The sequence below is a fragment of the Marmota flaviventris genome, chromosome 1 (assembly GCF_047511675.1).
Source record: "Marmota flaviventris isolate mMarFla1 chromosome 1, mMarFla1.hap1, whole genome shotgun sequence".
Lineage (NCBI taxonomy): Eukaryota > Metazoa > Chordata > Mammalia > Rodentia > Sciuridae > Marmota > Marmota flaviventris.
In genome coordinates, this window is record NC_092498.1 from 138,823,022 (window position 1) to 138,836,113 (window position 13,092).

The 13,092-nt window shown below is 36.8% G+C and overlaps 1 protein-coding gene across 4 annotated transcripts in view; it reads right to left on the bottom strand.

Annotated features, from left to right (window-relative positions):
• Naa25 (N-alpha-acetyltransferase 25, NatB auxiliary subunit) overlaps positions 1 to 13,092 on the bottom strand; it is a 76,090-nt gene that overhangs the window by 19,735 nt on the left and 43,263 nt on the right. For all 4 annotated transcript variants that reach the window (XM_071616924.1, XM_027949109.3, XM_071616921.1 and 1 more), the window contains 4 exons: positions 11,519 to 11,726; positions 10,623 to 10,712; positions 5,017 to 5,197; positions 3,725 to 3,824 (listed from right to left, as the gene is read on the bottom strand). In XM_071616924.1, the coding sequence (XP_071473025.1) occupies positions 3,725 to 3,824; positions 5,017 to 5,197; positions 10,623 to 10,712; positions 11,519 to 11,726 (579 nt within the window). The remainder of the gene's footprint in view (positions 1 to 3,724; positions 3,825 to 5,016; positions 5,198 to 10,622; positions 10,713 to 11,518; positions 11,727 to 13,092) is intronic.

Here is a 13,092-nt window from a genome sequence, read left to right on the forward strand (position 1 = left end):
CTCAGGCAAGAACATTTCAGAAGTGTAGGCCTATGCCAATAGGAATGAAGAACAGAAGATCAAACCTTAGGGTCAAGGAAAGCATTAAGCTCAAAGCTGATGTGTGTCCAAATAAAGATTCTTCCTAGAAAAGTCAGTCTTTTTACACAAAACTCAGTCAGCTCTGCCCCCATCTCTATTATGACTGAGAAATTTGCCCAGTAGGAAAATAGGCCAATAGTCAACAACATACCCTCTGATACACAGCCTCGCAGGGTTCATTTCAGGCCGCGGGATTGCGCCACGGGCGCTAATTCAACTGCATTCGATGCGGCTTTTAAACCCCCATGGGACACCTCGGCGAGCTGTTTGCCTGCAGTATCTGGAGAAATTAAAGACGGACGGACACAAGAAAATTAAAAAGATTACTTGTGATCCTGCAGGTTTAAAGAAGGACTATCCAAAAAAGCTTGAGTGTACCTTTTAGCTTGATTAAGGACAGTGATATGCCCCATCAAGAAGAGGCCAGGACACTAATCACATATGCCTATCCTATGGCACTTTGGCTGAGAAAACACATCAAGGTTTACTATCAGCCCTTGCGATAGGAACTTACAGCTTAAAAAAATGGAAACATATAATTTAGTAAGTTATTAGGATAGATATATGACTTTGGTAATTCCAAACAACTTTATAAATTCCAGTTCTAAAATATGCTATAATTAAGGCAGAGAACTTACTGAGTAGTCCATGGAATAGCACTTTAAGAAAAAAACTTTCAAAAAAGCAGTGAGAAAGAAATAGTCTTCAACAAACCAAGAAGGTGGACACAGTTACAGTCCTCCTCAAACATCACAGTGAAGCACCAGTGCAAGGCTAGATCTGGGCCAGGGCACAACCAATAATCTTTGAGAGACAACAGGGAAAACTGGAGGCCACAGGCACTTCAAGACTTTTGAATGGTGTATGTCATCTGTACCTATTTCTACTAGCTTATGTACAAATGGGTATATTTAGATCCCATATGGATGCCTGAAATGAACCCTGGTCACTGTAAAAACTAGCAAATTAGAACATTAGACCTGAAACTTACAATCATCATTACCTAAGATAGACATCTTAAAGTAAGATTTTTAAAGTAGTACAAACATTTAAAGAATGTTAGGAGATAGGAAAATCTAGCACTGATTTTCATATTGTAAAAAGAATCTATTCCAAAGTAAGATGACAGTAGCCAAACGACATATCTAAAAAGAAAATCCTTGTGCAGACCTTCCAAATTCAACTTTCAGTCCCACAGCACAAAACCTTCCTGAGAACCCGGGATTTCCCATTCAAGGAATAAGTGTTCTTTCAAAGAAATAGTTGGGAAGTAAAACATCAGTCACCCCCCAAAAAAGGCATTTGGGGATCCCCAAAACTATCAAGAATAAAAGCTGTTGAGCATGGATCTTTGGCTCTGAAGTGAAACATTTCTAATTCTATGAGAAGGTTTAACGCACGCAGTGTGACACTACAATCACAGGCAGCCTTAGATTCTTTTAGGAGACGCTACTGTTCCCTTGTTTGGTGACAGGGCATCAAGACAGAGGCACATTTTTCTTGTGTACTGAGCTTCCCTTTTTTCTCCAGGATCCCTTAAGATCGCTACTTGAATATTATGATACATTAGCTCCATTACAAACTGACAAAGTGTCCCAGTCCCAGATCAATTAGTCACTCCTACACACAACCATCAAAAAAAGACCAAGCATCAAAAAAGACACTAAAAACACTGAGGAGAAGACACCCCTCAAACTGCTCCTGGGAACATTATTTCCCTTTATTACAATACTGTACATTTTTATTTTGGGGTTGTTTTTTTCCCCAGAAGCAATTCTTCACACACAATGGTTAGAAAAAACTAAAGCCTAATTTCTATCAGTATAAAATAGTGTGCCTTTCTTTATTGTCCAAATCTTTATGAATAATGATTCTTCAAGAATGCATAGTTGATTAAAACAATAGAAAAACCAGATATTGGGCTTTAAGGATTCCCTTACTTCTTCCCACTACCTTAAAGCTAGTTGAGAAACAAAATTTTGAAAAGAATTCTTTAGTAAATCAGGTGTCGTTATCCTTCTCCTGGTAAATAAATTACAGCTACAATAATGATCAATTTGAGGAAATAATTTCAGTTGATTTTGAGTTAATGAAATCCCTTAAAAACAGAGAAGAGCAAGCAGATATACGTGAATACACAGTGAAAACTCACTCTTGACGATTTAAAAGCCTAGGGCCCTAGAGATGCTCTTTCAACCTCTAAGCCTGGCCAGCACACTCTAAGTAATGTGTTCAGTTGCTGAAAGCCATTTCCCTCTCTTCCTGATCAGAAGCTATGTCACAAAATAAGGTCTGAATAGCAATGTCAATCACAGGACAAAGACAGGCTAAAAAAGCCAATTAATATGGTGCACAGTTCAACAGCTAAGCAGAGAACCCTCCATCCACATTCTCAGAACTGTCCTTTGCTATTACAGCCCTCTAGGCCATGCCATAACCTTGTTAGAACATATTACCAGATGCTAAGAACAACAAACCTATATTCCAATTGTTCAGACATGTTTCTGTCCTGCTTCCTATTTAATATATCCTTGAAGAATTATATGGAAAATACATTAACATTTACCAAACAGATTTGTTTGTTTTAAATCCTTAAGAGTGTTTGCCAAGAAGAACCCCAGGTTACAATTTCCTTGTCAGGTTCCTTAGTTGCTGATAGACCATGACAATAAAGCTCGGGGCAGGTATCTGCCCAGCTAGGTTCCAGGCAATGAGTCTGCAAATCATGTGAGAACCAAGTAAGTAGTGACCACCCTAAGAACAACTTTCTCTTTCCATATTTCTCTTAGGTAGTTTTGCAAGATTGATCAACTGAGTAGTGACCATATGGTTTTTCCACATAAAATTCTGCTTCAACAAGTGGAGCCCCAATCCATTTGCAGTGAAAAATATGGTGCAAATCCCATCCTTTAGTTATGGCACATTTATGGCTACTGAAAAAACATACAATTGACCTAAGTTTCTTGAAATGTTCTTCAACTGGTCAATAAATAAAAATAAAATTTATTTATTTATTCAGAAATAAAGGTGGCAGAGCTAAGGTTGTGACTCAGTGGTAGAGCACTTGCCTAGCATGTGTGGGGCACTGGGTTTGTTTCTCAGCACCACATATAAATGAATAAAATAAAGGTTTATCAACATCTAAAAATAAATATTAAAGAAAGAAAGAAAGAAAGAAAGGAAGGTGGCAGAGTGGTTTTTGTGTGTGTGTGTGTGTGTGTGTGATGCTGGGGATTGAACCCAGGGCCTTGTGCATGCAAAGCAAGTACTCTACCAACTGAGCTATATCCCTAACCCCATCATAGATTCTTACATGGCACTGCAGGCTATAAATTCTTATGGGCTATTTCTTACTTCCTTGGAAAGTTCTTAGATATCCAAAGACAGTTCTAAGAGGTATAACACTTCTTAGTCTATTAAAACCCAGTGTTAAATGCCAACTTTCCAAGGATCCTATTAAACACACCCACATTCCAATAAACATAAACAGCTCTATCTCAAGCTAAGAGCCTTGAACAGTAAGCTACAGTATAAGAGCATTTGCCAGTAGAGCATGGTGCTCCTTAACATGGCACTTGTGACTCAATCATGTACAGTCAGTAGTCAAGACCATAAAGAAAAAAGGAAAAGGCTTTTCACTTACATCTTTCTGGTTGGAGTGGAAAAACCTGAGTGCGAAATTACAGGATTGGGATGCAGCAGCATACTGACCTAGAGATTCGGCGTATCGAGTCAAAAGATAACTAGGTTGGAAGAAAAGAAGAAAAAAATACATGTTATACTTACCCACCTCTAGTATCAGATGCTATATCTCAAATTACTATGCCAAAGAAATAGTAAAGCATAAGGAAAAATTAAAAATCCTGCCATTTAAAATAGCCTAATCAATAAAGAATAAAGTTCATTCAGTTTTTTTAGGAGGATAAAAGTTCTACGTCATGCTTTCTTTAGACTCTGGCAATGAAACATAAAAGGTGTAATAATGCACATAATGCAGTCTTCCTAAAACAGCACCAGAGGAGATTAAAAAAATGCCCTTATGTAATCACAAAGAATAGCCAAAACATATGGGCTGGGGATGTGGCTCAAGCGGTGGCACGCTCGCCTCGCATGCGTGTGGCCCGGGCTCGATCCTCAGCACCGCATACAGGCAGGGATGTTGTGTCTGCCAAAAAACTAAAAAAAATAAATATTAAAAAATTCATTCTCTCTCTCTTGGAAAAAAAAAATTAAAAAAAAAAAAAAAAGAATAGCCAAAACACAAATTCAAAAGGATGTCTCAGATCAACAAATGAAGTACACATGAAGAAAAGACTTCAAAACAATGTGTGCTAAGAATAAAGGCTCAAAATATACAGCTGGTTGGCTGGAAGTATGGCTCAGTGGTAAAACATGTACTTAGTACGTTTGAAGTTCCAGGCTCAATCCCTAGAACTACGGAAATCAAGAAAATAAAAAGATAGCCGGGCGAGGGAGGCTGATCGTGAGTTCAAAGCCAGCCTCAGCAACTTAGCTAGGCCTTAAGCAACTCACTGAGACCGTATCTCTAAATAAAATACAAAATAGGGCCGGGGATGTGGCTCAGTGGTTGATTGCCCTCGAGTTCAATCCCCAGTACCTCATCCCCACCCCCATCCCCCCAAAAAGAGAAAGAACAGTAAATACAAATTTAAAAAATAAATTAATTTTTTTTTTTAAAAAAGGAAAAGTACATAGCTGGTTGCCGTATCTGGGGAAAACTTTCTTCTTGACATTTCAAAACTGCCAATTTTAAAAATTACTAAGCCATATATAAACTCATTATGTTTGCAATGGGTCATAATAAATGTTTACTTAACATCACAAACGAATGTATTGCAAAAGACTAGAAATGAGAGTCCCATGCCTCACCCTGTTATAGCTGGCTACTCATTATTCAGAGTATATACTACCAACCCAATGGTGTCGTGCTGGATATGCTTTGCATCGAGACTGGAGTAAAGATCCACCACCGGTTCAAATGCACCCAGCATACAGTAGATTCGAACAAGCAGCAATTTGAATTGAGCATTGGAAGGGCTATGGGTTAACCCTTCTTCCAGCAAAGTCAGGGCCTGCCACACAGCAGTCTCATCACCTAAAATCAAAAAAGAGCATTGTCCATTGATCTTGACAGTAATAAGACTTCTCAAAAAGAAACAAACCTACTGACATCGTCACCTCCTCTAATTATTCTGTAAGTGAAGGCAGAGAATAAATTTTACGTACATACCTATAAGCAAAATAGGGAATTCTCTAAATTGTCCCTCAATAGTTATGCCAGTTCTTAAACACTCTCTCTGGAAAAATGGAACAGAGTTTAAGTGGCCAGATCTTGTGGATGGAAGTTATGGAATCACACAGAATTTCAGATTCTGGGAAGAGATGGACTCTGAAGAACTGGAGTCCACCTGCCTTCCCATTACAGGATTTGCTCTACAAGAATCCAGAGAGAGATTCTTCACAGACACAATTTTACTCATATGTAACTCTCTTAAGAGGTTGTCCTATATGAAGCTTGAAAAAACTTCTCATTAATAATCAGCTGGGTATAGTGGCACATGCCTGCAATCCCAATTACTTGGGAGGCTGAGCCAGGAAGATTTTAAGTTTGAGGCCAGCTTTAGCAACTTACCAAGAACATGTCTTAATATAGAAATAAAAAGGGTTGAGAGGTTGGGGTTGTGGCTTAGTTGTAGAGCACTTGCCTATCAAGTGTGAGGCACTGGGTTCAAGCCTCAGCACCACATAAAAAAATGAACAAATAAAATTAAAAGGTATTGTATCCATCTACAACTAAAAATATTTTAAAGTGTGTGTGTGGGGGGGGGGGGGCTGGAAATGTAGCTCACTGATAGAGCACCAATAGGTTCAATACCCAGTACCATGGGGGAAATCAAACTAAAATGCCACATTTTTTTTAGCCTACCAAATTTCAAAAGTATCTATAGTCTTAGGTTAAGTAATGTGAATGGATAAAGAAACTGTGGTATATATACACAATGGTATATTAGTCAGCCTTAAAGAATAAAATTATGGCATTTGCCGGTATATGGACGAACTGGAGAATATCATGCTAAACAAAATAAGCCAATCCCAAAGAACCAAAGGCCAAATGTTTTTTCTGATATTCAGAATCTAATTCACAATGGGGGGAGGGGAACAGAGGTACTTTGGATTAGACAGAGGGGAGTGAAGAGAACGGGAATGGGTATAGAGGTAGAAATGACAGTAGAATGAATCGGATATTATTACCCTATGTGCACATGATTATAGACCGCTGTAACTCTTCATCATTTACAACCACAAGATTGAGAAGTTATACTCCCATCTATATATGTTTCAAAATGCATTCTATTGTCATGTATAACTAATTAGAACAAATTAAAAAAATTTAATTTGCCAAAGTGGGCAATAAAACAAAAATAAAATTTGTCTTTAGAATCTATTTAAAGAAGGTACTAAGAAACACAGACAAAACTGTGTGCAAAAATATTCATTATTACAATAACATCCACACATGGAAACATCATAGAACCATGTGCCACAAAGTTTTTAATTATAATGTGCTTGTACAATAATGTTCAGTAAACATATGAACAGAAAAATGTAAGTTACTGTGAAGCAGTGACCTCAAACCTATAAAATATGAACAGAAAAAGTAAGAAAATATATAAAAATATATATTTCATATATATTGGGTTCTGGAGAAATGAAATTTTAAAGTGTTTTCCAAAATTTTACAAGCTACTTTTTTTTTGGGGGGGGGGGGGGTATTATCAGATATTGAACTCAGGGGCACTCGACCACTGAGCCACATCCCCAGTCCTATTTTGTATTTTGCTTAGAGACAGGGTATCACTGAGTTGCTTAGTGCCTCACTAAATTTCTGAGACTGGTTTTGGACTCACAATCCTCCTGCTTTAGCCTCCCGAGCAGCTGGGATTACAAGTGTGTGCCACTGCGCCCAGCTTAAGCTACTTTTATACTCTGTAAAAACAGCTAAAACCTCCATGCATTAAAAAATATTTTAAGGTTATTCTATATGCTTTTGTTTCCCCAAAAGAAATAAAAAATTGAAGCCTTTAGAAAAATATCAATGATAATCCAACCCACACTATGAAAACTACCTATAATCTACCCAAACAATTTTTTATTAGCTACACATGATCTTGACAACCATTTTTTTTTAATGTATTTCTTCTGAACTATAATAACTTTTATCCAAGGCTAGCCACAAACTTTTGATCCTCCTGCCTTAACTACTATGCTGAAGAAAAAAAAATATTTTGCAAAAATATAAAGCATTCTTATTAATCCTTTCACATTCAAATTAATCTCTTTCAAAACCCTCAGTAATTATTCAACTTCTAATTTCTACTAGATCTGTGGTGTTCGGGCATAGCTCAGTAGTAGCATGCTTGCCTGATATGCACAAGGCCCTGGGTTCAATCCCCAAGGCTGCAAAAAAAAAAGTAAATAAAATAATGACTATGCTTGATTAGAGCACTTCAATATCCCTCTCATTGAGTTCAAAAAATTCTGCATCCTTACAAGATCTGCAATTTCATTTTGCAGTTTCTGTTGTGGTTTTAATAAGCTCCTGTGTGAATGCAGGAATATTCAGAGGTGAGGTGATTGGTTTGTGATAGCTGTAACCTGATTATGGGGCATAGCTGGAGAAAGTGCATCACTGGAGGCATACCCTGGAAGGATTCATGTTCTCTGTGGCCCCTCCCACAATGCTTCCTAGATGCTATGAGAGTAATTTCCTTCTGTTAGGATGTTTTTGCCTCCCTTGGACCCAAAACAATGGAGTTGGCCCACCATGAACTGAACCTCTGGAACTGTGAGCCAAAATAAACTTTTCCTTAAGTTGTTCTTATTATTCTTTTTTTTCTTTTTCTTTTTTGGTGGGGAGTGCCAGTGATTGAACCCAGGGGTGCTTAACTACTGAGCCACATCCCTAATTTTTTATTTTGAGACACAGTCTTCCTAAGTTGCTTAGAGCCTTGCTAAGTTGCTGAGGCTAGTTTTGAACTCCCGATCCTTCTGCATATCAGCCTACCAAGCTGCTGGGATTACAGGCATGCACCACCACACCTGGCTCTTAAGTTGCTCTTGTTGGGTATTATGATCACAGCAACAATAGGCTAACTAACACAGTTCACAATGTATTTGCACTGCAGGACTTTTTTTGCGGGGTGGGTACTGGGGATTGAACTCAGGGGCACTCAACCACTGAGCCACATCCCCAATCCTATTTTGTATTTTTTATTTAGAGACAGGGTTTCAATGTGTTGCTTAGCGCCTTGCTTTTTGCTGAGGCTGGCTTTGAACTCGCAATCATCCTGTCTCAGCCTCATGAGCCACAGGAATTACAGACGTGCACCACCGCGCCCAGCATTGCACTGTAGAAATTTGATCAATTTACTATCTTCTTTCTCTCTGCTCTACATTTCCCTCGTCTACAAAATTGTGACAATAACTATATTACTATAGGTTTAAATTTGATTCATGGGGGCTAGGGATGTAGCGCAAGTGGTAGCGTGCTCGCATAGCATGCGTGAGGCACTGGGTTGGATTCTCAGCACCACATGAAAATAAAATAAAGCTATTGTATCCACCTAAAAAACAAAACAAAACAACAACAACAAACAAACAAATAAATTTGATTCATGGAAAGTACTTTCAAATATCTATCAACAAAAGTTTGCTGCTGCTATTATTATTATATGCCCAGATACCTTGCTCAAAATACAAGTGACTAGCAAAGCCATAGTCACTATGAGCAGCAATGGATGCAAGGGGTAAGTGGGGAAGGTTATTTGTATAGAAACCATATAACTAAGATGTCACTTCATTAGTGGTTTTTATATTAAGGTGACTTTGGAGTTCAATCCCCAGCACCAAAAAACAAAACAAAACAAACCACCAAGATGACTTTTGTAGCCCCAAGCAATTTCACAATGAATGGGTCTTCTTATGACAAGGAATCCCCCTCATCCATGGTACAACAGAGTATAGCAAGTATTATGATATAGTTAGATTTAATGTCTTACAGAATATTAGAAGAGACATAAAATCTGCAATGATATTAGACGTAAAAATCAAGACAGGTGGGCTGGGTTGCGGTAGAGCGCTCGCCTAGCGCATGCGTGGCCCTGGGTTCAATCCTCAGCACCACATAAAAATAAATAAATAAAATAAAGGTATTGTGTCCAACTACAACTAAAAAATATATATTTTTTAAAAAAAATCAAGACAGGCTTTTTGAAGCATCATTTGAGCATAAGTTAGATGAAGGAGGCAAAGAAGTTACTTCAACATGATGTTCAGGGATAGCAGTAAAAGATTTTTACAGAGGCTGGGGATGTGGCTCAAGCAGTATCGCGCTCGCCTGGCATGCATGCAGCCCAGGTTCAATCCTCAGCACCACATACAAAGATGTTGTGTCCGCCGAAAACTGAAAAATAAATATTGAAATTCTCTCTCTTTAATAAAAAAAAAAAAAAGATTTTTACAAATAGATTCAGGATTGTGAGTATCTAAGAATTTGGCTGACTTTTACCCTCACCATTTCAGGTTGCCTCTAAAGATTTTAGGAATGGGGATGGTAGCAAAATTGAATGACCTGTGGAATGATCCATGAGGGCTGGGGCATCTTGCTCACCACTGTCTTCCCTAGCCCTTTCTATTTTCTGTACTTTAGTGTCATTAATAATATGCAATATACACCCAAAGATGTCCTCCCCCAACAAAAATGACTAAATAAGAGTAAATTTCAGGGGGTGTGACCTGAAGAAAAGGCAATCCTAATACCATCTTCAAAATAATCTTTCTCTTCCTCAGTGACTTTATATATATTTACTTATTCTTATTTTTAGTTGTTGATAGACCTTTATTTTTATTTATTTATATGTGGTGCTGAGAATCAAACCCAGTGCCTCACAAATGCCAGGCAAGTGCACTACCACTGAGCCACAGTCCCACAGTGATTTATAATGTTGCCTTTACCATGAATTCTATTTTTTGAATTCTTCAAAAAGGCCAATCAAAACTTATTCCAAAAAAAGCCCACAACATTTTCCTGTATATAAAAATTGTTTTTAAATCAGTTTCATTATATTTTAACTATTATAGCTTTCTACTAATTTTTTAAAACATTTTTTATTTGTCAATGGAACTTTATTGTATGTGGTGCTGAGAATTGAACCCAATCACACATGCTAGGCAAGTGCTCTTCCACTGAGCTACAACCTCAGCCCTATAGTAGATTTTTTACAGTTATTATTCAGAAACATTTAGAAACAGAATGGATAGATATTCACTATTCAAGATTATCCTGACTACAGGGAATAGGATAAATTGGAAACTTGAGTTCTTCTAGAAGCATCCTGGAGAAGGGAAAGGAAGACCTAAAAGCATAAATCAAATTCATGGATTATATAATTATACTAAGGAAAGAATACATACTTCTAATTAATTTAACATAAAGTTGAACTGAAATCACTATGACTCACCTGTTTCTCTCCATATATCAATAAGCACATGAACAGCAAGGAGACAGTAATAGTCTGAAAACTGCAATTCTGTTTTCAAACAGGATTTCCCTACAAGAAAAGAAAATAATCACATCTTTTCAAACATCGGTTCAACTATTACTGCCCCAAGGGAGTTTTTTATAGCAGAAAAGTGACAGGGAGAGAAGAGAAAAAAGAAATGAAAATAAGAATAGGATAAGTACCCCCCAAAATTAAATTAATTAATTAATTAAAAACATAAGTCATAAATCAAAGGGATCAAAAGAAAGTGAGACCACACTCAGTTGGGAGAGAAGGAAGGGCTCCAGCATAGAGAAGCTATCTATGATGATCCCACAAAAAAGATTGGGAAAGAGGTTTTTGGTGAAAAGCATAAACCAAGGGCCGTGTACAAAAAAAGTACCATTATATTCCTTACTTGGCCTAATATTTTTAATATAGAAATAGAGAAATAATGATATCTCCTAGTCAATTTATATCATACACATCTATATATCCAGGCCACTCTGAAAAATCACCTACTTTAAGTATCTTATAATTTATAATATAACTTTGATTTAATGACGTAGTCTATGTATTAAAAATATTAAGGCATACGGGCAGAAAATAGACAATTATTGTAACTATGCAATTCATACAAGTCCCAACGTAAGAGAGTTAACTCATTAGGAGAATATGGACAACAGTAAGTCACCTATAATTATTTAAAACTCCAAGCTTAAGAAAATCTTTGTTACTTATCACTTGGTCTTCCTTCTTGAAAAAATATTCTCCTTAGAAAACTAATTAAAACAGGGTACAACAGGTGCTTTAAAAACTGATTTCTAAGCCTTACCAAATCAGGGGACTACTGCACATTCTGAAAGGTTGCTTACCGAATTCCAGTCCATGTTGGTATCTTAGCATCAATTCCCTGACCACACTCAATTTCTGATTTTTATCCATGGTGTGGTACAAGCCAAGTAACCTCGTCAGCTGCACCACACACAAATGTTGTTGCAAAGCTCGGATGTCAGAAGGCAGTGCCAGCTTATCCTCTGTTGGTGTTGACAAAGGAACAACTCCGAGTAACTGATTAATAAACTGTGAGGTGGGGGAAAAGAGGACACAAGTCTCAAAACTCAACTAAACCTCAGTAGGCTATAGTACAGAAATTGATATGGTCTATAAAAAGGCATCAATAAAAAAACTTTAAATTCCTTAGTATAATATTTCCATCTACCAAAAAATAAAAAAAGATTTGTGATAGGACACAATAATCATAGAACTGACACAATCATTCACTGATGGACAAAAGGATATTATCAATACCATGTACCACAAACAGTAAATATTAAAAAGATTATAACAATGTTTTATAAACTATAGAATTAACAAGATATATTATATCAATAAAAAGATTTAATTAGGGGTTGGGGATGTGGCTCAAGCAAGGCATGCCCGTGGCGCTGGGTTTGATCCTCAACACCACATAAAAATAAAAACTAAAATCCACAATTATATTGATTTACTCTTTTTTTTTTTTTTTGCTAATGAGGATTAAACCCAGGGGCTTGCACATGCTAGATAAGCACACTATCATTAAGCTACAACCCAGCCTTTTTTCTTCGATTGGTTTGGGGACAAAGTCTTGCAAAGTTGCCCAGGCAATCCTTCCTCCGTCTCCCAAGTAGCTGGTATTACACATGTGCACCTTGTCAGCTGGCTACAAATAAATTATGAAAGGAAAGGTTGTACACTGAAGGGATGGTTATCATTCTTTTAAGTTTTTAAATTTTAGATAATTATAGATCAACATTTAGTTTTTAGAAGTAACAAATCCCATGTAGCATTCACTCAATTTCTCCTAACAATAGCATCCTGCCTTAAACTATAATTCTTTAAATTTGGTAAGAATTAAAAAAACAAAAATCACACACCAGTTCCAGTTATATACTTATTAAAAACATGCTTATTGTCACTCACTTTTAAAATCCTACTAAGATGACAATAAGGAATAAAAAAGGATTAAGCTCACAAAGATTAAAAAAAATGTAACTACATCACAGGCAACCACAAGAATGGAAAGTTATACTCCATGTATGTATAATATGTCAAAATATATTCTGTCATGTATATCTAAAAAGAACAAATAAAAAAATTTAAAAAACATAAAAAATGTGAAGAGATGACAGTAAATTAAAACAAGATTTCAAAAGACAAAAAGCAGGCGGTAAGCAATAATTGATTTATAGGGCCGAGCAGGGTGAAAACTCAGTTTGCAGAGGGAAGAACACCAAAAAGCAGTATACTTATTCCATTTCCAGAACCTCAGAAAACTCAAGAAATTTTCAACCACAGAACCTTCAAGACTCAAGAATTAAGGGTACCAGGTGTCTCTGAAGACTAAGGTATTATTATGGGATAAAAACAGAATGTGCTAAATTGGTCTAAGAACTTGGTCCCCTCC